Source organism: Mus pahari, chromosome 1 (assembly GCF_900095145.1).
Source record: "Mus pahari chromosome 1, PAHARI_EIJ_v1.1, whole genome shotgun sequence".
NCBI lineage: Eukaryota > Metazoa > Chordata > Mammalia > Rodentia > Muridae > Mus > Mus pahari.
The window spans coordinates 122,565,123-122,589,573 of record NC_034590.1 but is presented as its reverse complement, the minus strand read 5'-3'; the positions used below and the strand labels follow the sequence as shown (position 1 = coordinate 122,589,573).

The following is a 24,451-nucleotide window of genomic DNA, read 5'->3' as shown; positions in this document are numbered from 1 at the left end:
CTAGTGACTAGTATGCTGGCTGCTAGTGACTAGTATGCTAGTGACTAGTGACTAGTATGCTGGCCCCGCGCTGCATCCAAAACACAAAGATGTCTCTGCCCACGGAGATAAAGGCACATCCAGAGGGAGGAGACAGCAGAGAGAGCCCAGGAGCAGGGGCCTAGCTCTGTACCACCACCTATCCAATGTGTGAGCTCCCTGGGGCCTCCTGTTGGTCACTCATTCCTGATTCAACTGGGGTCCTGATGTGGTAAAGCCCCCTTAACCATGATTTCAGATACTAGAGATCCTCTGACGGTCCAAAAACACTGCATGGAAATTTCCAGAAATCATCTGTAAGTGTTAAGTAACTTTCATTATAAGATATTGTTATAGCTGGCCTTTTATTACTTCCTGTTCATGTATGTGTATGTTTGCATGTATGAACACACGTGAGTAAGGGTGAACACACATACGTGTACATGTGGAATGGAGAGGCCAACTTCAGGTATTGTTGCTCAGGCACTGTTCACCTTCTCTCCTGAGTCAGAGTCTATTCCAGGCTCACCAATTCAGCTAGACTGCCTGCCAGAAACCCCAGGGGTCTGCCTGTCCCTCCCGTCCGACCAGCACTGGAAAGGCAAGCATGCACCACCTTGCCTGGATTTTTACATGGGTGTGGGGGTCAAAGCCAGGTCGGCATGCTTGCGCAGCAAACACCCTGTCACCTGGACTACCTCCCCAGCCTGTGGCTACTTTTCTTAAGCTCTCACTGAGCCTGCTTTGTACACTATATATTATCATAAACATATGTACAGGAAAACAGTACTGTCGACACAGAAGCGAGTGCTAACTGTGGTTTCAAGTGTTTCCCTGGGGTCTTAGAATGTGTCCCTAGTCTGTACTGCAGTGTGTCCACCAGCACTCCAGTGCCGTCGACTCAAGCCGCGCTCCAAACCCTTCTGCTCTGTGGTTCTTGGGCTCACCTGAGACCTGAGGCCCACTAACCACCCTGGCCAAGGGATTAGAATGCCACTCCCACCTCACCTCAGACTCCTCCTCGATCTTCATGCCTTCGATCTGCAGAAGGTCCAACAAGGTCCCAGGCTGCAGTGCTGAGGAAAATTTCTCTGGAAGGAAGGGCAGAGAGGTTGACATTTCAAAAGCACTGCTTTAATTAAAGCTGAGGGCCCTGATTTCAGGGAAGACATGTGACATGCCCTCTGTGTGCTTGGGCCTAGCCACTATAGAGTCCCTGCTGCTGGTTCTGTGAGCATTCAGGACTCAGCCACAACAGGCCCCAGTGGAAAGAGAGTCCCTACAGCTGGTTCTGTGGGGTCCTTTTGGTTCATGTAGCTACTCACCATCTTGGTAAAGAGGAGCTTAGGGACAGAGCTCAGATCTTGGCCAAGCCGCTCCCAAGGGCATAGCCATCCAGGAAGCCTTCCTACCTCACAGGGCCTAGGCCAGCTCTGCAAGGCTCGGGGCTAAGTTGGCAGAGGCAGTGAAAGATACTGGCTGCCTAGATTCAAGTCCCATTCCAGGGCTAGAGAGATGCTCAGCTCTTAAGGGCTATGCTTGCAAATCCCAACTCCACCTAACTCTGGTGGGATGACCTCAGGCAAGGCCTCAACCAGCTCCAGCTTTGTTTTCCTCATATATAAAAATACTAAGTTCAGGCCATTTTTAATACTATGAAAATATCACTGGGGTATACAATAAATATAAATACTCAAACATTTAGACTAACCACAGTATCTACACATTTGCTTATTATCATGTAAAAATATCAAAGTACTTATCCCACAGTGTGAATGAAGCACAGTGGCTACAATGGCTGCTGGCCCTCTCCTATTCTGGGTATCTAAGCATCCTTGGTATTCCAGCTGCTTCCCTCGTCCTCCTTTGAACAGAAGTATCAACCAGCAGGGAAGATAGCTAGAGTGCTTGTCCATGGTCAGCTGTCCCTACCCAGCTTGGCTTTCTGCTCCTGGCACCGCTCCACAAGCTTCCGCAGCTCCTGGTATTTGTCTGAGAGGTTAGAGCGGCTGATTTCCAGGGGACCTTGGAACTCCAGGTTCTGCTCTGCCAGGCTCCGGTTGGTGGCCAATGCCATCTCTCGTTCTAACTGCAGGTCCTGAACCTAAGGAAAGCAGGACAACTGACAATGAGCTTAGCTGTAACTGGTCAGCCTCCAGCAGGGGGCACTCCTGGACTCACTGCTCAGCTTGGTGCTCAGCCCTCAACCAGTCACAGAAGCCTGGGTTTAAAGGCTATGCAGGCATTGTGACCCAGGTACCTCACCTCATCCTGATCAGGAGAGCCTGTGAGAATGACACCTGGGAAACAGGCAGCAAGGCTAACCACCTATCCATGGCTTCCCAATAGACAAGTTCCTGCAAGTGCTTCTGTGCTGTGCCGGCCAAGCTGAGGGAAAGATCACTCAGTGGGAGGGATGAAACCCAGAGTCCCCACCATTAGCCCCAAGTGAAAAAGACACATGGACACACACACACTATGCATGCATACACATGAGAGGCTGCTAGGGAGAATGAAGGTAACCCAGGCCAGACCAAAAGCTAGAACTATCATGAGGTCCCAAAAGTATTAGGGAGGGAGGCCCTGTGGTAGTCAGGACCCTGTGTAGCCCAAGCCACTGAAGCAGGACAGATATCCCCACCTCCCAGGTCAAACACAGCCTACAGAGCTATAGATAGTTCCTCAATGCTGCCTACTGAAAATGCTTCCCTAGTTGGCAAACTAGGGTCCTCATGCAGGCCCCTAGTTAACTGCCGGTCAGGCAGAAGCAGCCTTGGAACCTTGCCCAGCGGGCCTACCATCTGCTTCACTGAGAGGAGAGCTGGAGACAGGGCCACCAGCACATCGCAGTACCATATGGCACCAGCAGAGGGGGCTCAGCACTGGCCACAAGTTAGGGAACAGGTCAGGACCATCTTCCAAGGGACAGAAGAGATCTGCAACACAGAGCTTCTCCCTCCACCTTGGCCAACACGTGGCACACCAGGCCAGATGGGCTTCCACTAGAGCAGCCCCAGGAAGCCAGGGGGTTCCAGAAGGGCCACCCTGCTCTGACCCCTGCTCAGGGCCTCAAGCCCTGTAGTTACAGCAGGCTGCAGCCTACTAGAAAGAGGAATGTTGCCAGTTACCTCGTGCACAGACAAGGGTGTCCGGGCTCAGGGTTAGAACGCCTTTACCTGGACTGCCTGCTGTCCAGCCAGAAATGCCATTTAACCCCTGGACAAGCTCACTGGCACCGGAGCAGAGAAACTGCTGAGTGTGCATGTTAGCCAGGATGCTGGAGGATGGCTCAACAATTAAGAACGCATACTGCTCATCTAGAGGATCTGAGTTCAGTTCCCAGGACCCACGTCAAGTGGTTCACACCACCTGACACTTCAGCTCCAGGGGATCTAACAGACTCTTCTGGCCTCCAAAGGTACTGCACCAAACATGCACAAACCCACACTAGACACACCTATACATATAACAACAACAACAAAAAAAATGCAGTGTTAAAAAAGAAAAGGAAAGAAAATGCCAGGGACACTTGTGTGGCCACCTGTGAGTGTGGGGCCTGCCCTTCCTGGCCACATACCCTTGGGCATCCTTACCTGTCCATGGCTTTTCCCTGGGTCGGAAGCACTACATCTGTGTTGTGCCATCCTCTCCGAGGCTTGTCTATACATTTCCACTTCTCCCTACCCTGGAGCCCATCTCTTACAAACACCCTATGAGGCCAGGGGAGTTGCACAGCTCCCTCTCTACAGAGATGAACACTCCCACCACCTTTCTCTTCTGCCAGCCCTACATGACACAATTACTGCCTTACCACTATGACAGACAGACAGACAGACAGCCAAAGACTTTCTGAAAGAGTAAGTAGCTTGCCCTGCTTTGTTTCTGTCTGTCCCTGCTCAGACATGGCCACACCAAAAGGTTCAGCCTGTCCTTGGCCAGGAAGCTGCATCCCTTCCATCCCCAGGAGGCCGTGCTTTTCCACAGGGCTGACGACTCGCTCAGCTTGGAAGCAGTGAACTCCCGAGAGCTGGACTTGCTTTTGCTGAGCTCCACTCCCTTCAGGGACAAGCCTGGGAGTCCCCTTACCATTTCATTCTGTTGCTCATTGCTAGCTAAAGAAATGCTTAGGGCTAAAAAGATGGCTCGGTAAGTAAAGGTGCTTGCTGCTAAGCCTGACTGACCTGAGTTTGAACCCTTGGCTCCAAATGGTAGGAGAGAACCAACTCCTGAAAGTTGTCCTTTGACCTCCACACTTGTGATATGGCATTCATGCACAGATATGTGTGTGCACAGAGATAGGACACAATAAAAAGAAGAGACCCTTGGAGTTTAATGGCAAACATCCAGCAACACAAAATCTCAGATGCTGAGACACCTATCAGTGACACTCTTGTTCTAGATTTCACAGAGCCTATGTGACACTCAGGGAATTCTGGATTTCAGAATGTCTCAGAATTTGTAGTTTTTTATATTGTGGATATCTAACTAGTAAATCTACGCAAAACATTTCAAGGGCCAAGACATATGCAATCTGAAAAACTTACATCCCAAGAACTTGGGGTAAGGGACATTCAGTCTGTATGTGACTTTGCTCCTATGCTGCTGGGCTTCGAGATGAGTCACACAAAGACCTCTCCTACTCCCTGCCGAAAGGTCTTTCTAACCCAGCCCTGGGTTGTCTCCAATCCAGCAGAGATGCCTGAGCAGGGCTGCGGAGCAGGCTGGGGAGCAGGTGGCAGCAGAACGCACCGCAGAGTGGATACAGGACCATGTGCACCCATGAAGCAGGGTGAGGCTCCGGGGAGGCTGACAGGGATGCTAACTGGACAGCTCCCTGTTCTTTAACACAGTGAATTCACAGAGCACACGCCACATCTGCTCATCAGGAAAAAGGGCACACATGAGTGACCATCAGAGGAGCCTAGTATTTCCTGTGCTCCCTTCCCTCCCTCAAACAGACGCTTCCAGGCCAAGGACCAGCTGCAGCTACTGGGGGGGGGGGGGTGCCTGTGGGTATTTCTAGCTGAGAGGCCACATCAAGTCACCTGACCTCCAGCTCACAGGAAATAGTGACAGTGAGGGCCAAGTCAAGCTCTGTAAAGACAGCAGGGTGGCGCTTATTCCTGGAAGGATCCTGTGACTGGAAGCTGAGAGGTGGGGTGCTGGCTGCAGTGGGGAACAGTATGAGACATGAGTGAGCATATCACAGTGGGGGGAGATACCCCCCTCCCTAGTGCATGAGGGGGCTGTCTCTAGGCCCATGCTGGAATGGTATGAAGATTCCTGGGCCATTTGGGTCCCTGGCTGTCCCAGTCCAAGGTGGACCCAGCACTCCTTATCATTCCCTGGGCTCCTAGAGGACCCAGGCCCTTGCTTGAAACCTCAGGGCTCCCCTAGTAAAAGCCAAGGTAAAATTCACAGCACAAGGTGAATCCTGGCTCAAGCTCCTGCTAAGCACGAATCCTTGACAAGCACTTGTCAGGGTGGGTGGGATGGCTCAGTGGGTAAGGGCCCTTGCCAGCAAGCTGACATGAGTTCAATCTCTGGGGCCCTTACGGTAGAAAGAAAGATCATTTCTTGCAAGTTATACCTGGCGCGCGCGTAACATGCACGCGCACACATAGAGACCACACTACACACAAACACACTAAATAAATGTAATAAAAATTTAAAAGACCTGAATGAGGCTGGAGATATGGCTTAGCAGTTAAAAGTACTGATTGCTCTTATAGAGGACCAGGGTTCAATTCCTAGCACGCACATGGCAGCTCACAGTAGTAATTCTAGTTCCAGGGCGTCCAGCATCCTCTGATGACCTCTGGGTTCCTGCACACACCTGGTGCACATTCATATATATATGTCACACACTCACATGCACACGCACACACATGCACAAAGTAAATAAATTTGTTAAGGGACCTTAAGTGACCAATTAAAGAAAAAAGAGGAAGAGAAGGAGGAAGAAGAGGAGGAGCAAAAAGAACCAGCAACAGCAGCAGCAGCGCCCGCCAGCTTCCTTGTACCTCAGGAGACTCCAAGGCTAGCCGGGCAATGGCTTCCGGGTCATTCTGCATTTCCTCCAGCTCCTGCAGGGTCTTGTCTTTCAGCCCCTCCATCTTCTCCTGCAAACACAAAGCAATACCCAACTTAAGGAAAAGTCACCCGGATCCCTCCACAAGAGGGGCCCAAGGAGACATGAGGGTCTCTGGAAACTCCTCGATGAAGCCCCAGCCATTTCTGCTCCCCAAACCCTAAGACAGATGAGAAATCTGTAAAACTACTTGGTAGTCACAGCACAAGATGGCATGGAGCTGACTGGAAAAGATGAGAGAGGGGCCAGGCTGCAAGGATACAGACTAAATTTGGTACCCAGACCTTGGTACATGACTACTTTTGTCTGAACCTGATTTAAACACCCGTCCCCAACCCCCACCAAAGGGCTTTACAGGCCTCAACACCACAGGCCCAGCTATGTCCCTGCCTGTTATATTTAGTATTCTAGTGACCTCAGGTCTCCCTAAGTATTCTGTAACTGCAGGCCTCTCCACAGATCACAGAAAAACTGTCACATCTATGCCCTCACTGGAATGGGAAAAAAAAAAAAATCATCAAGTCACCTTTGCAGGCAATCAGAAGAGAAAAAACCCAACTGATCCAGGCAGAAAGTTGCTCTGACAGGGCAGAAGTCAGCAGTCCTCTCACTGTCACTGTCCCAAAGGCCACCTGTCATCTGTATGACAAGTCACAGCCAAGCCTGGGGGCAGCCAGGAGGAAGTAGACACACCAAGAATCGCCTTTCTGCTGCAGGAGATACGTGTTTTAGAGCACTCATGTTGAGTGTTCTTATTGTAAAGGCTGCTAGTTTCCAGAAGGTTCTGACTCTGCAGAGATTAAGGGCCCTCTACCCTTGTTAGAGCTTGCCTGGGAGCCATGGTGACGACTCGGCCTAGAAGGCTTTTGGGAACTAAGAGCCAAGATCAGACAGAGGCCACCGTCTATGGGCCTCAGTTTCTCTGTCTGTAACAGGAAGGGAATGGCACCCTGGGTGAAGGGAGAAAGTAATGAGCACTGATGACGAGCTCCCTTTGCTGAGGTCTTCATCCTGGTCCAGGCCTGACCTGTGTCCTTTCATGTTGTAAAGAATGAGTGGCGTGGACACCGCTAATAAGGAGCTACTTGAGTTGGGAGCAGCCCCAGCCATCATCCCCTGAAGGCTTCACATTGCCCAGCCTCTAAATCAGCTCGGCTAGGCACCACGAGGTACCTGCCCACCCCACCCAAGCCCAGAAACCCAGACTCCATCCTGGGGATCTGGATGGATCTGGTCTAGGAAAGAGGATAACTCCACACCTGTTGCATCATGCAGGAACAACAGATTCTGAGCACTGGACTACAGCGTAACCTACACCGCCTCAGCCAGGCTCTTAGATCCCCAGAACCCAAGCGAACTCAGGTTCAGCATGGCTGCCAACCTCTAATTCCAGTGCTCTACAGATAAGAGTCAAGGGATGGAGGAGCCAGTTGGCTAGCCAGCCTAGCCCACTGTGGTGAGCTCTGGGTTAAATGGAGAGACCTGGCCACAATGCATGAGGTAGAGAGTGATAAAGGAAGACTTTTAACATCAACCTTGGACCCACACCCACATACGCATGCATGCACATGTATGTGTGTCTGCACATATATGAACACACCACACACACATAAGTGAGAGGAAGGAAGGAAATTCTTATAGAGAAATTCTTCATAATGAAAAGACCCAAAAGGAAGGAATCCAAAATCCTACCCTGCACTATGTCTGTACTTCACACTGCTACCCCAAATTCCAGGTCTAGAAGTCAGAACCGGGAAGAGGCCCCGTGTTGGACCAAAGCTCTGAGGAGAAACAATATTGTTCCACCTAAACCCAACTGTGCCTGTGGCAAACAGGAACAGCACTTTAAAGGTCCTGAGACCCACTATGCCCTTAATCCCAGCGCTTGAAAGACTGACATCAAAAGTTCAAGACTAGCCTGGACTCTGAGTGCCACCCAAAAAAAAAAAAAAAAAAAAAACCAAAACCAAAAACAAAAACACAGAAGGCCTGAGAATGTAACTCAGTTTGTGGAGTGCCTGTCTGTTGAGCATGCATCCCTGGCACAGGATAGAACCAGGCATAGTGGTACACACATTTGAAATCCCAGTACTCCAGAGAGGCAGAGGCCAGAGGATCAATAGTTCAAAGCCAGCATGGGCTACATAGTTAGTTCAAGTCCAGTTTCAAAAATATAAATGACTTGAAAATACCCAAACACATGAAGTACAGGCTTAGCAATGCAGACCTTGCACAAGGCCAGTTCTGCCCCTTGTCAGCTATGTCCTCATCTCAGTGGAAGCTCCTGGAACCTACATTCTTCATCTATGAGATGGACCAAAGGGCAGCAGCTCCCTTACAGGTTCAGTGACACAACGCACCAGATCAGCACAAGAACAAATGCTGGCCAAAGATTTCAACACCGCAGAAATTATGCAGGAAGGATCATGGTGGCCTCCGGTGAGGCTCAGCCAAGAACTTGCTGGGCCACAGCAGCAGCACAGAGCACAGCCCCACCCACCAAGCCCAGTGCCTGCTGCTCTTGCCTGCGGTGGGGCCAAGTACAGTAGCCACTGGCAGCCTGGTAGGATGGTAGCTGGCTAACCACACACAAACAGCTGGTTAGCAGTACCATGTGTAGCAACCCCAGCAGCGCCAGGACCTCCCCCCACAGAGAAGTCCATTCAGCAAGCCCTGAGCAGAGCCGAGAGTCCCTGGGGCAGTCCTCTTATGTTTCCCTGGACACACTTGCTCTGTCCACAGTGTGATGAAGACCAAGCCAAAAGTGAGAGATCACAAGCCCACAAAGCAGTTGCTGCTTACCTGGGTGGCTGCTGTCCCTGCCTCTTGGCTAGTGGTAGTCCCTATCAGGAGCAGCACATCCCTGGTGGAGGTAGGCGCAGGCTGTTCTGTGAGAACTCTCACAGCATCACCCACTGGATGTTACAGGGGCTGGTCTCTCACAAGTCAGGTATCACCTGCTTTTCAGAGCCACCCAGAGAGTCAGAGAGCAACAAGCACTTGTCCAGGGCCACAGTTTGGGAAAGGTGAGAAGGGGAAGCTACCATGCCCAGGGCCCATGAGCAGCTACCTAAAATTGGGGCCCTGCGGCTAGTGTCTGCTGCTAGCAACTCCTAACTCCCAACAACCAACCAACACGGTAGAACCACCAGGGCTGTCACACGGCTGGGGTTGGGGAGCAGGGCTTATAACGAATTATTTAGGGACCAAGTCCTTAGGCTTTTGTTTCTAGAGGGCTGACAAGTCCGATTACCTCAGGCCTTGGTGCCAGGGCTCTGACACATACTTCCCTTCCTATGACCACTATGGCACTGAAATGACTCTGAGGACAGTGGCGTGGGCTGCCGGGGGAGGGGAAGTGGGAGCCATGTGAGAATGGCTAAGGACCTGGGCATTCATCTTTGTCTTCCCAGTACTTAGCACAGACCCGTTCAGAGGCAATTCAGAAACTGCCAAGGGTGGAGGAAGAGAAGAGAGACACCAGGCCAGCCAGGACAAGTTCAACAAGGTGCAGAATCAGAACAGCCCAGCTTCCCACTTGCTCAAGCCTTCCTGCATATCCATCATCCCTTTAAGGAACAGGCATTTATTGAGCAATTACTATATGTCAAGACCCATGCTGTCCCATATCACAGGCCAGAAGGAAATATAAACGTTGAATTTTATGAGCCTGGTTCAGTAGACACATTAAAAACAAAACAAAAAACGTTCTTCTTCCTCTTATAGAACTTGGTTTGATTCTAAAAACACCTTTTAAAAAGCCGTAGGTCCTTAAGAACACATGAACACAGGTGAAGGAGAGGCATGAGGTGTGACCAGTGAAGAAGCCAGTGGCCGGGAGGTGGGGAGAAAGGGAGCTTGGAGCAGTGAAGGCCAGAGAGGGTCCTGTGGGGGACACTGCAGAATCTAGGAGGGAGCTGGGAGCTGGGGAGGCAGCTGCAGTGTCGCAGGTACAGCAGGGTAACAGGTCTCAAGGAGGTGACACTGACACCTCAGCAGAGGTGATTAGACTGCCAGTGAGTGGGAAAGTAACAGCACAGGAGGGGTTGAAAATGGGTCCCTGTAGCCTGCACTGAGAAGGGAAAAGGCAGGGCTTGTTTCCCTGCCCCCATCCTATCCCTGACTTTTCTTGGTTTAACTGCCTGCTCTGCAGTCTTCCTTCACTAAAGGTCTCAGCTTGTGAAGGCCAGGCCCGCAAGTCAGAGGCCAAGCATGGAATCCTTTTAAAGTCATGCACCCCAGACTCTAAATGCAGGACAGGGTGATGGCTGTGCAGGCCTGCCTCCTCCCCAGGAAAGCTACAAGGCCCAGTTTTCATGCACAGCCCCACTTGGGGCGGGTCACAAAAACCCAGGGGCTGTGGTCTGTAACCTAAAACTAACACCATGCCCTTTGGTGACCATGCACATGGGAATGACAGATCATAGGAGGGAGAGTCAACCCATGGCACGTGCTCTGATGCTCCCAGCAGGGAAGGGATGGGAACACAGTGACAAACTGATGGCCTGGGTCTTGCGTCGACTGCTGCCATCCAAACTGCTGCTGGTCTCACCTTCTTTTCTTGACTTCCTATCTTGACAAAACCATTCCACAGGCTTTGAACAACAGCAACACAATATGACCCAGATAGTGAAGTCATAAGCCAGATTAGGACCAGTGGATTTAGGCCAACCACACTGTTATTTCTGGCCACCCCCCAGTAGAGGCAACTGAAGAACTGCTCAGAGGGAAGGCACAAGCGTACCCAATCCTAACTCATCCCTACAATGAGGCTCTGTGGGCTCATTCCTCCTCTCACTCAGCCAGCCAACATTACTTGCCAGCCTGCTATCACACTGCAAGGAGAGCTGATACCCCTCAGTTTCTCACAAATCCCTACATATACCAAGAGCACGGGAAGAAACTGCTACCATAGCAACCTACAAGGAGCATGCTACAGTGAACTAAACCTGACCTAACCCTAATAGCAAAGATACCTGCTGTTGCCCTGGAAACCTTCCTAATCCTGCTGCTTAATGCAGAAACACTGGTTGACCTGCTCCACTTCTCGTTCCTAGAATGACTCCAGCCATGGCCCCAAGTACGGGAGTCCCAGCCTCCCAGGGGAGACCCAGCATTGTGGAACTGATCTTCCCTGTGATTTGAAAAGCTGGAATATAAGCCATAGAAGAGAAACTCTGTGGGGCTCTGGTTACCACTGCCATTTCTACCATGTTGGGGATGGAACCCAAGGCCTCACACAAATTAGGTGTATTAGTTATGTCACCAATGAAACAAAATACCTGACACCACACTCCAGGAAGGAGGGTTTCTGGCTCACACTCCAGACATGGTCCATTGTGGATAGGAAGGTATGCTGGCAAGAGCGTGAGACATCCACACTAGGGACGAAGAGATGGGACACCATATTTAGGATGTATCTTCCCAGCTCAATTAACCTAATCTAGATAATCCCTCACAGACAAACCCAGAGATTTGTTTCTGGGGCAATTCTAAATCCCCTCAGGATGAAAACCAAAATGAATCTTCAAATTAGGAAAGGGCTTTACTTCTGAGAAACACCCCCAGCCTAATCTTCATTTTTTTTTTTTTTAGATTTATTTATTTATTATATGTAAGTACACTGTAGCTGTCTTCAGACACTCCAGAAGAGGGAGTCAGATCTCATTACAGATGGTTATGAGCCACCATGTGGTTGCTGGGATTTGAACTCAGGACCTTCGGAAGAACAGTCGGGTGCTCTTACCCACTGAGCCATTTCACCAGCCCCCCCCCCTTTTTTTTAAACTGTATTAGTGTGTGCAAGTGAGAGGGTAGTCAGAGGACAATTTCCTGGAGTTGGTTCTGTCATTTTTATGTATGTCCAGGGATCAAATAGGTCACCAGGTTTGTGCAACAAGCATTTTTTACCTGCTGACCACCTTGCCTGCCCAGATTCTCACTCTTCCTAGGCAATGCTAGGATGGGGGGGGCAGGAGGCTTCCTCAAGTGTGAAGGGTCCCCAAAGAGATCAGAGCTTTGTAGCAAAACACATCTAAACTTGAATGTGCTCAACCTTTTCTGGTGACTTACTCAGCTGTTCTCTTCTGGCTCTCAAGGGGCCAGAAGGATTTAATGAGAATCAAACAATTTCTAAAGGTGCTAGACAGGACACAATGACTTCAACACACAACTCGTTCACACCTATGGTTACAAACGGCCGCCTGTCAGCCACGCTAGGCCTCCAGCTAGGTGGCATCAGAGCAGGGCGACCAGGTGTGGCTTTCTCCAGCTGGCTAAGTCCACAAGAACAAGTCTGCAGATAAAAGCTAGTAGACACATCCGGCCGGAATGTAATTGCTCAGGATAAGGCTGTGTGAAAGAAGGTGCCTCCTCCATGTAAATATTTATACAATTAGCCCACTGTTCTTTAGGTCTACTGAAAAACTCTGCCTGAGGCAGGGCCCCATGTAAGGCATTGCAGGAGGAAGTGGGCCAAGTGTGAGCGGGGCCTCCAGAATGACTTCTGGTTGATATCAACCAGGCTTGCCCACACCTGGGCTGTCACCAGCTGGCTGAGGACCCCACCAACAAAGGCAAGCGATGCTGAGTCCCTGGCAGACTCCTTATCTCTGTTGATAGCACAGCCTGTGTGCTGAAGAGACCTCTCCCAAGCCTGCTGGATCCTCCAGCACTGCTGAGATACCCAACCCCAGGTTCTCTCTCCCTCCAGCAACCACTTACATCAGTTTCTCAAGTCATCCCAATGCCTCAGTATGCCACTTCAGGCCAGAAATGGGCCTCACGTTCAATACCCAACCATCAAGCTTGCTTCCTGAGTCTCTAAAGAGCACCATCCAGACATTGCTGCCCTGCCATAGGCTCTAAGATGGTTTCCCACCTCCAGAACCTCCTCCCTTACATCACTGTTCAGCCCCTCTGGATTGATCTTTCTCTAAACCTACCAGGTCCCTCTGGTTTCCCTGGGGACCTGGTAGTCACCTCTTTCCATTCTCTGGTCCGAAGCAGGAAGAAGCCTGGAGACAATTGTCCTAAGTCTGACATTAGGTCTAACACTGACCTGCCCCACCCCAAGCCCCACTCTTCTACTTCCTTATGACTGTGACATCTTCAGTAGGGCAAAGAGGGGATCACACCTGGCTAAACACCCATGTCTTGGTTCCATGACTATAAACCAGTGTCTGGCTCTGGGGACAAACTTAATAAGGAATGGTTACTATAGACAGATTGCAGCCAGCCTCCAAGGAGCAGGGCCTGTTAAATTATGTTCAGAGCCCAACAGAACACAATCTGAACAAACACAGTATGAAGCCCATAATCCTTTACCAGTACTCATGCTAATAAAAACAGCCAGGGCACAGCATCACCCAGAGCCATTCCTCCCCCAGATCTCAGCTCTGTGGGGCAGACCTAACATCTGGGAAGCTAGCAGCCTTCACTGGCTGGGGAGTCTGGGCAGGGAATATAATCTCCCTGTGCCTTAGTTTCTTCCCTTAGAGGGGGCTTTAGAAAAAATGAAGTATGTTAGTGCCTACATAGGTCTACTGCCCTCCTATTGGACAGGGCTCACCATGGCTAGGCAGGCACGGTGCCCAGTCATTCAGTCACACAGTCATACCTCTACCACTCAGCACAACTCTAACACAGGTACTTGGATTCCTCCAGAGACATCATCTGTCAACAGAGTGATGGAACTGGACGGCTGGATCTGACCAGATCAATAACATTCATCGTAAGTCAATAGAGCTGCCATGAACAGATGTCTGAATAGGCAGCCAGTCCTTCCAACTTTCTGAAAGAGACACCTAGCCACTTGGCAGGGCCTCTTCCTTCCTTAGCCTGTGGCTAAGAGTTGAAAGAAAATCGTGCTCGGTGACCACACATAAGCTTCCTTCCTTCCTTTCTGCTATGTCCTAACCTTTGTCTCTAAAAGCTGTGAAGGCAGCTGTCCACCCTCCCATCCCTCACCTCTAGGCTGCACAGAGCAAGCTGAGCAGACAATCAATCATCCCTTACAGAAGATCAAGATAGAGGTCAGGCCTGGGTCCCATGGTGCCTCTGTTCTAAATCCACAACAATGGGATCATGGTAGGTGGCCATTCCAGGCTGGTAAGATATGGGGTGGCTGCAAAGCCTACTCTCCCCAGTGCCAAGTCCAGCCCCAGGAACTTCTGGGATGAGCAGTCATAAGAGGCAGACTGCTCCACTAAGGATAACAGGAGAGGCACAGAAAACAAGAAACTGAGTGAGAACTTCCTCACATCCACCTCTGACTAGAATGGCCCACAAAGGCCATCATCAAAGCTAGAAGGTGGCTACTGTCACAAATCGGCCTCTCCAGAAGCAATTTACTGGGTTCCAAAGGACTCAGCCCTCTTCCACATGCCCAGAAACCTCAGGAGAATACTCTAGGAGTTCTCATGCCCCCCCGTACCCCCTCCCCTTGCTATGAAATGTCCCATGTCTCCCTAGTGCCTTGCTGTTGTGTTTCAAATCTGTGCTCCTTAGCTTGACAAATGATGATCTACTGACCCTGAACTTCCTTTCCATCTAGCCCTGAGCCCTCCACCACCCATGGGCTGCTCTGCTCATCTCAACTCTCCCTGCCTAACCTTCTACCAGCACAGAAACACACTTGCAGTCACTCAATAAATAATAATAGCAGCCCTCAAGGAATTCACAGTGTGTGTGCCCAACCTTTTTTCCCCTCCTTTCCCCTCAAATATCACATCTCTATGAGGTTTTCCTTGCTCATTCCTCCTAAAGAATCCATGCCCTTTTATGGTTCCATGTAAATACCATGCATCATTTATTGTGACAAACAGCATAGTTCTCCAATAAGAAACTAAGCTTTCACTCACATCTGCACCCCAAAACGTGGAACACATACCAGGCACTCAATGAGTACTTAAGGGATTTCCACTTTCAGAGTAGATCCCCCTACATTTCACACACACACACACACACACACACACACACACACACGCACACACACGCACGCACTCATGACCTCATAGAACTAAAAGGCTAGACAACAGGAATGCAGAAGAGCTTTTAAATGTTGGCTCTGAGGAAGCTTAGAAGAATGGTGCTCAGGGAAACAAGACAAAGTAAGTTCTAGAGTTGGCCCCAGCTTACAGACTCCAAGATGGCATAAGGAGTTAGAAAGAGGGATTTAAGAGTCCAGGAAACCAAGAATGCCAGCATTCACAGAGCAGAGAACCATGGGAACAGGAGTTACATAGAAAGAAACCCCAGAAATGTACAGAGGCCCCCCAGGTCCCAGCCAGCCCCAGTCAAGAGAAACAGTACTAATGTGGCCGGCATATGTGGGAAGACCTCATGTTTATAGCCTATTAGAGTACCACAGAAGACATTACCTCCATAGTGGGGAGACCGAGCTCTGCCGCAGCGCTGTCTGATCACAGCTAACAAAGCTTAAGCTTAGAAGCTTTCAAGGTTGTTTCTAAGTAACAACATACCCCCCAACCAACCCTATGATATGTGACAAATATGCATAAATAGAATATCCAACTAGGTAAAACTTACATCTGACCTCCAATCAGAACTTAACACAGAAAGACTAAAACAGGACATATACCAACCAATAAAAATGGATCCATAAAATATATAGGTAATAGAACTAGCAAGCAAGGATGTAAACATAGCTACCATATTTCATGTGATACACACACCCACACACACATTCACACACACACACACACATGATTTATATTTGGTATGTTCAAGAAGCATAGGTTCTAAAAGGTTGAGCACAGGAAATATAGACTTGAACTGTAATTATGTAAAGAAAAAGGGTGATTTCTACAGGGAAAGCCAACACTGTATGAGATTACATGTATATTAGAGTGGGCATAGGCAGATTAGATTCTGCAGGAAAAAAAAAAAACAAAAAAAAAAAAAAAAAACTTTCCCAAGAGAAACAGAAATGAACCATGAAGAGAAAATGGTAAGAGAAAAAGAACAGGACTTCTGGGGGATGACTGTAAGCACTCAGCGCATATAAGGAATTCCCAAAGGAGAGGAAGGGAGAGGGATGGGATGACAGTTTGAAGAATTAATAGCTGGAAATGAGAGCTATAGGCCACACATCCAGAAAAATACAATGACTCCCCAAATGAGAACCCTGGAGAAAAGCAGGTGAGCACAACACAATTAAACTGCTGTATGAGGACGGAGCTCAGTGGTAGAGTGCTCACCTAGTGTACTGAACCCAAAGTTCACCGCCTGGTACCTCAGAACATCTATACAACCACTTAAATAAACCACTTAAGCCTAGTGACAAGAAATCAGCTAGAGGTGGGGAAGGAAACATGGAGAACAAAAGAACAGAAGACTGGCATCACTCCCATAAGCAATGCAAGCAGCAGACACTGGAACAGCTTCTGTAAAGAACTGAGAGACATGGCCGGCCGGGGGAGGCTTTTAGAAAAAAAAAACTTCCCTTAGCCTTTGGAAAGCTGAAAGAATCCATCAAGTAACAGACTGTAAGCAATGTTCAAAGAAATCTGCAAGACATTAGGAACGTGCAAGGAGATGGTCAGCCTAGAGGAACACAGAACACCCCAAAACAAACAGGTTTGTCCTTTCCGTTTTATGCTCCCCACAATGCAACTGTGCAGAGCACTATGGGATTCATAGCATGAAGTGGGGTAGAGGGGTGGGGAGATGGGGAGGTGGGGGTGGGGGTGACAGGGATACAGACACACAGTGCAAGATTCAACCCTGAAGGTAAAGAGGCACAGGGCCCTTGAAACAAGCTGTGACAAATGAAAAGCGCACACTGTATATGCTTAAAGCAACTGCTAAAAAGAGTTCCTGCCATAAACCAACATAGAAGCAAAAGGAAGCCATGACATCTACTCAGCACCTGAGAAATCACAAAAATGGGAGAAAAGCACAAAGACCGTGGGGCTGATGGAAAAGGAAGAGCAGAGTCTCTCTCACAGGAATGAGGTCCCAACAGCCCAATCAAAAGGCAACATGGAGTGAGAGACATGGCTCTGTGGTTAAGAGCACTAGCTGCTCTTCCACAGGATACAGGTTCAGTTCCCAATACCCCCATGGCAGCTCAAAGCCATCTGTAACTCTAGTCCCAGGGGATCTGATGCCTTGCGCCCAGTGTACAAGCAGTATATAGATATACATGCAGGTAAAATACCTATACACATAAAATAAAATTTTAAAAAATTTAAAGGCAATAATTCTAAGACTTATTTTTAAAAAAAGGCAACACCCTTCTGTGTACTGCCTATAAGAAGTCAATCTTCAGTGTTAAAGGTCTATAAGATTTGAAAGCCATGCCTTAAGTTTTACTCTCTAACTGTAATATTTATAAAACCTATAATTTTAGTCATTTTTAATTTTTTATATTCATTTATAATGTGTGGATGTATGTGGGTGCACGGTGCCACAGTATGTGTGTTAAGATCAGAGGACAACTTGCAGGAGTCAGGTCTCTCCGTCCAGCAAGTAGACCCTGGGCAGCAAAGTACCCAGTAAGCTCATGGTTCTCAGCCTGTGGGTAGCAGCCCCTTTAACAGATATTTACATTACAATTCATCACAGTAGCAAAATTATAGTTATACGGTAAGAGTTATCACAACACGGGTAAGTGTATTAAAGGGTCACAGCATTAGGAAGGTTGAGAACCACTGCCCTAAGCCATTTACCATCCCCGTTTTAGCCATTTTGAAATATAGTTTTTGACATTTAGATACATTTACTTTGTTGTACAACCATTGGTACCCATCCATCTGTCTCCAGAACTTTTCATGACCCTGCACTGATACACCTGCACCCATTAAATATTAACACTTTTTTTTCTCTGTCCTGACCCTGGCAACCACCAGTGAACTTGACTAGTCTAGAAAGAAAAACCAGTCAGGTGTGAGGGCTCATGCCTGGAATCCCGGGGCTCTGGGAAGCTGGGGTAGGAGTTCAGTGAATTCCAGGCCAGCCTGGGCTACACAGGGAGACCTTGTTTCAAAACCAAAACAAAACAAAACAAAATGTTGCTCTTCTCTGGGCATCACAGTTCACATGTGTTGTCTCTGAGCTTCATCCATGCAAGACCATTGGACTCTGGCTGCCTGATATATGTACTTCATTCCATGTCACTCTCCAGTTCACAGACACTGTGGAAATGGCTGCCTTTTGACTATCATAAACAGCAGCACTGCTGTGTTCATACACAGATGGCTGCCCAAGTTCCTGTTTTCATTTCTTCTATGCAGATACAGAAACAGAAGTGCTGTGTCATACAGTAAGTGATCTGCTGTGGGATCACTGTGCTGCTTCTTACAGTGGGTAAACCACTTCACATTCCCACAAAAACATACACGCCTTCCATTCTCCACATTCTCATTAACACCTACTTCCTATTTTTACTCAATGTGTGACTCATGTGCATGTTTGTGGTGACTGTGATGTATATTCTTTTTTTTTAATATTTATTTATTATATGTAAGTACACTGTAGCTGTCTTCAGACACTCCAGAAGAGAGCATTAGATTTCATTACAGATGGTTGTGAGCCACCATGTGGTTGCTGGGATTTGAACTCAGGACCTCTGGAAGAGCAGTTGGCACTCTTAACCACCAAGCCATCTCACCAGCCTGTGATGCATATTCTTATTGGTGTGTATATATACATGTGTGTATGGTATATTAATGTATATTCTTATTAGTGTGTGCACATGTATATGTGAAGCATGTGGTATATGTGATATATACTCATCAGTATGTGTACATGTGTGTTTGAGTATATGGTATATGTGATGTATATTTTTATTAGTGTGTGCACATGTATATGTGAAGCATGTGGTATATGTGATATATGCTCATCAGTATGTGTACATGTATGTTTGAGTATATGGTATATGTAATGTATATTCTTATTAGTGTGTGTACATGTATATGTCTGTGGTATATGTTATATATATTCTTATTAGTGAGTGTATATGTGTGTGAGTGATATATGTGATGCATATTCTTACTGGTGTGTGCATGTGTATTTGTACAGGCTAGAGGTAGATTTGGGCATCTTTCTTCTATCCATCTTTATTTTTTGAGACAGGCTCTCTCAGTGAACTTGAAGCTAACTGACTTGGCTAAATGGGCTGACCAATGAACTTCAGAGTCTCCTGTCTCCATCTTACACAGCAGAGGCCTATGCCACTATGCCCAGCCTTCACATGGGCTCTGGGGACCCTAGCATGGTCCTCATGTTTACAGTGGGAGGCACTCTACTGACTGAGCCACCACTGAAGCTTTCTCCTCTTTTTAACGTCACCCAGCAAGTACACTAGAGTTATACTGGGATTTCAATTTGCATTTCCCTGATGACTAATGATATACACATATATTTTTAGGGACTTTTGGTCATTCATATATTCTTTGAAGAAATATTGCTCAAGTACTTTGTCCACTTTCTAATTGTCAGCTTTTGTCACTTTATTGCAGCGTTCCTTGGCAGTCTTGGTCAACTACACTAAACCTAACTTCAAACACAAGACTTGTGAGCATGGTGGGAGACTCCTTTAATCCCAGCATCAAAGAGGCAGAGGCAAAGGCAGACAGATCTCTATGAGTTCAAGGACAGCCTGATCTATATAGTGAGTTCCAGAATGGCCAAGGCTATGTAAAGACCCTGTCTCAAAAAAGAAAAATAAATGTTTATTTTATAAGAGATCTTGACTAGAAGTGTCATTTAATTTTTTTCCCTTTAAATTACAGACGACGTCAGGAATAAGTAGAATTTGATTGCCAACCATTAGACTCTTCTTCCCAGCATTCCCAGATGCAGTTGAACAACCTGCCCTAGGCTGGGCAAGGACAGAGGAGGTGGAAACTGCCACCATCAATCTTCCCTGACTCCCAGACTGAGAGGAGGGTTGTTAGGAACACCGTGGCCTCCATTCCTGAAGTTTTACCAGAGACAGCCAACTTAAGCAACCCCCATTTTCATGAAAATTGCATAAGCTGCCAATCAAGGAGCCAGTTCTACAATTCTGCAAATTGACAATCAAGCTGTTTTCAGAGCTTCAATCTGCAAAGGAAACCCAAGCCAGCACAGCCACTCCCCAAGGACTTTGCTCTGGCCAGAGGGAACCATCCAACTGTCAAGGCCACTACCCCAACAAAGGCTTTACTTGGGGAAATTTGGTTTCTGGAAGCCACATCAGCACAGGGATGCCCTTCAGATAGCCAAGACCATGGCTACGACTCTGGACTTCACCACAAGGGACCTCATAGCAGCAAATCCTCAACCCAGTCAGGGAGGAGCTCTGCCCCAACCTGCGACAGCTAGTGAGCATGTAGGACTGACTGGCCAGCTAAGAAAGGTGTGCTCTCCCTCTCTAGCAGCAGTCTGGGAAACCTCCCCGCTCCCTGTACTGTTCCTGAATGCTGCAGCACAGCCCCAAGAAAGCTTCCTTGCAGTACTCTTGTTGCCCAAGAGTAGAGGGAGCTGAGCGTGAAGTAGAGGGGCTGCCTGGAGTAGAGGGACTTCGTGAAGAACAGGTAACTCCCAGGGCCGCCAGCTTTCCACAGCCAGCAGGAGCTAGCAGGTGGCAGTGGATTCTTACAGCCAGGAACAGAGACTGAGAACAAAGATGAAGGACTGGGGAAGTGCTGGGAAGGTGACAGACAGGGAGAGTAGACTGCAGAGGTGAAGAACTGTGAATAGCAAGAACAGGAACTACAAAAGGCAAGAGACCAGGGAGCTGGGGCTGTGGGAGAGCTGCTAGTTAAACGTTGCTGCTGTTGAGAGATAATACTGAGAACTGAGGGTCCCTCCCTACACCCTGAGCAAGAGCTATAACACAAGACACTGGGCGCTAGGCCCACTTAGCTAAAGCTATAATATTTTTTTTTAAATATTTATTTATTTATTTATTATATGTAAGTACACTGTAGCTGTCAGAAGAGGGAGTCAGATCTTGTTACGGATGGTTGTGAGCCACCATGTGGTTGCTGGGATTTGAACTCAGGACCTTTGGAAGAGCAGTTGGCGCTCTTAACCGCTGAGCCATCTCACCAGCCCTAAAGCTATAATATTAAGAATGAAGGGTGCGGGCTGGTGAGATGGCTCAGTGGGTAAGAGCACCCGACTGCTCTTCCAAAGGTCCGGAGTTCAAATCCCAGCAACCACATGGTGGCTCACAACCATCCGTAACAAGATCTGACTCCCTCTTCTGGAGTGTCTGAAGACAGCTACAGTATTCTTACATATAATAAATAAATAAATATTTAAAAAAAAAGAAAATGGCTCAATGTGAGTTTAAAAAAAAAAAAGAAGAAGAAGAATGAAGGGTGCAGCTGACACAAAGGGAGCTAGTTAAACTTGCCTCATTCTCAATCTCCATCTGAACAGAGAAAAAGAACCCTCGGCTTCAACAGACTGGTGACAGGTGCAACTGCCCTCCTTGATGACAAGAGAAAGTCAGTAAGGGCACAGAAAACAAGCGGCCAGCACTCCCTACAGACTGGACTTGACCACTGAAATTTATAGAACACTCCACGCAACCGCAGGACACACTTTTTTTCCGAAGTTTCCCTAAAACATTTGCCAAGATACACAGCATCCTGGGATACAACACGAGTCATGGCAAATTTAAAACATTTTAAATTAAGGCCTGGCTCAGTTGGTAGAGTGCTTATTCAGCACATGGGAAGCCCTGGGTGTGACCCCAGGCACTAGATCAGGTGTGGTAGGACACTCCTGATCAGCCACCTCAAGCTCCCGCCACCACCACCCCTTACCAGAATGGTCTGTGACCTGGAACTGTGAACTGATATAACCCCCTTCACCTTTTGATGGATTGTGTCCAGGTATTTCTACCACAGCAACAAGAAAAGTACCTGGCACATTAAGTCCTCTGTTCACAAAGATATTAAATGCAAAGTTGTTGTTTATGGGGCAGGAAAATAAAGTGACAATCCTACCCTACTCCTTCTGCCGCTTGTGAACCTGGGGAGGAGATACTGTGCTGTGGGAGTTAAAATATTCACAGGTCTTCAATGAAGAGGCCTACCTAGCAGAAGTTACCTTGAAGTTCACAGTGGAGACTCCCTTCTATAGCCCATCCTAAGCCCCAGGGCCTCACCTGTCAACTCCAGCTCAATCAAGGCAAACCTGTTTGATATCTAAGGTCTTCCAGACAGCCAGGGAAAGCAGGTAAAGAGGAGAGAATGAAGGGAGGGATTTGTGGAACATGCTGCCAAAGCCTGCACAACCTAAAGGCTGTGGCCATCACTGAAACCTGCATCACGGGGCAAGCTGGGTAGGGACAGATCAGAATCTTCCAGGAACTCCAGATCCTAAAAGGAAACTTCTAACACAACCTCCACCCCCACCCCCCACAACAGCAATCCAACTGCTCTAATATAGATCCTCAATGACCTCATTGGTCAGACTGGAAAAACCCCACTACTTCGAGCCAAAAGTGTCCAGGAATGAGTCATATGTCTAGTCTATTTATCTCAAAGTCCTGTTAATGGCACACTAGCACATGTCAAAGCAATAAGCAAAAAGGCAACAAGAATCTTGAGTGACCGCCTCATATCCAAGCTCCAGTGGCCCAGCAAATCTACAAATATGCATTAAGATCGGAATCACCCAGTGTGTGTGTTAAAAACAAACTCCTGGGGCTCCAGCCAGCTAGCATCACAAGACTCTCCAGAGATGAGGGCTCTGCCTTTTTAACCACAATCACCGCAGATAATTCTTAAGCTCCAACACATTCAGGCAACTGAGGCATCAGGAAGGCAGTATTAGAGTTAAAGACACATTTGCTTTGTTAAAAATCCTAACAGCCACTCACTGGTTGATAGTAGCCAATTCTGTAAACTGGGGTCACCAGTCAAGTCACTCAGAGATGTTCTCTATATCCAGTATCCAGTTCAAAACACCCCCAAAACAGTACCCACCACAGGACAGCCACACAAGCAATCAAAACTACTGCTTGGCAAAACAGCAACAGAAAACGGCCCCACTGAAGCACTCCATCATGTTTTCTACTTAATGGAAATTACAAAGGCACTGGGCCAGATTTCCAAGACAATCTGACGAAAAAGGCTTTTTTTTTTTCTGGGCACTATTGACTGCCAAGAACAAAGACTCATTTCAGAGTTCACCATTTCACCCAGCAGCCCTCAGCTCCACAATTGCCAGATCAGGGCCCTCCCTGGGTCCCAAGCAAAGAAGAGTCTTTTCCTTCTACATCCCTTTATCACTAGCATTTTCTAGCTGCAGAACTGACAGTCACTGAATGTGAAGTGACACACTATAGGTAGAGACGCCTGGAAAATAGGCAGGGAGCGATGAAGGAGCCCTGGTATCTGTGAGGTTTCTTGGCTCAAGGTGGCTGGCCCAAATCTGATTGACAAGGTATAGGCTGGACTCAAGAAATGTGACCCTGATGATAGTCAATTCTACCAGTAACTCAAACACATCTCTGGGAATGCCTTGACCCACCAAAAAAAAAAAAGTGGAAGAACACCCCTAACCGGCTGTGAGGGGAGAAACAAAGCAGAACCAGGCACATGCTGGGACCATACACCTGCAAGGCCCAGAAGTAAGGATGGCTCAGCCATGCTGGACAGTTCAAGTCGGGGTCCAGAAGAAAGGGGAAGAACCCTCCTATTGCTAACCTGGGGAATGATACAGGCCAGCAAGGCAAAGGCCAGAGTCCCTCTAACTCCACTATATCGCAGGGGCAAGTCAGAACACACACAGGCCTCAGTTTCCCAATCTGTCCAAGGGGCAAAGAGGCCCTTAATGACACAAAGACCACAAGGTACTCCTACAGAGGGTGAAGGGTTGCGTGGCGTTAGCGGATAGGTGGGAGGGGGCGGAGCTGAGGCGACCAGCGAGGACAGCCTCCCACCGTCCATCCCTCCCAACCCGCTGCAGGGGCGCAGGACCGCGGGGAGTCACGCGCCCATCGCGCCCAATCGCCGGCTTCGGCCAGGAAACCGGCCGGCGGAGGGGCTCTGAGCTCGCCGGCAACACCCCCAGCACGGTAGGCCGCTGCCCGCCGCCGCCCGAGACCCTCCCCAGCGGCGCTCACCTACCGGGGCCGCCGCCACCGCGGGCAATCAGCCGCTGCCCGCACTTCCGGGATCCGCGAGCCCCGCCTCTACCGGATGTGACTTCCTCCTGCGTCCAGCTGAGAGCGAGCCGCACGGCCCCTCCGCCGCGTCCCGGGCGTCCTGCCTTGTAGGCCTCGGGGCGGCCACGATACCTGCACTCAGACGCTGGTGGCTTCAGGCGCCACACCCGCGGAAGGCCACTCGGCCCCGCCCGCGCGGGGAAGGC

At 48.6% G+C, this 24,451-nt stretch overlaps 1 protein-coding gene across 4 annotated transcripts in view; it reads right to left on the bottom strand.

The window, feature by feature from the left end:
• Window positions 1-24,451, bottom strand: part of Vps37c (VPS37C subunit of ESCRT-I) — a 27,144-nt gene extending 2,693 nt beyond the window's left edge. Inside the window, exons 1-4 of one of the 4 annotated variants that reach the window (XM_021200478.2) lie at window positions 24,204-24,451; window positions 6,042-6,140; window positions 1,951-2,122; window positions 1,027-1,109 (exon numbers count right to left, since the gene is read on the bottom strand). In XM_021200478.2, the coding sequence (XP_021056137.1) occupies window positions 1,027-1,109; window positions 1,951-2,122; window positions 6,042-6,134 (348 nt within the window). In that variant the 5' untranslated portion in view covers window positions 6,135-6,140; window positions 24,204-24,451. Of the gene's footprint in view, window positions 1-1,026; window positions 1,110-1,950; window positions 2,123-6,041; window positions 6,141-11,391; window positions 11,594-24,203 lie in introns of those variants that run through there. The other 3 variants (XM_021200470.2, XM_021200487.2, XM_029545639.1) reach the window with 3 other exon arrangements.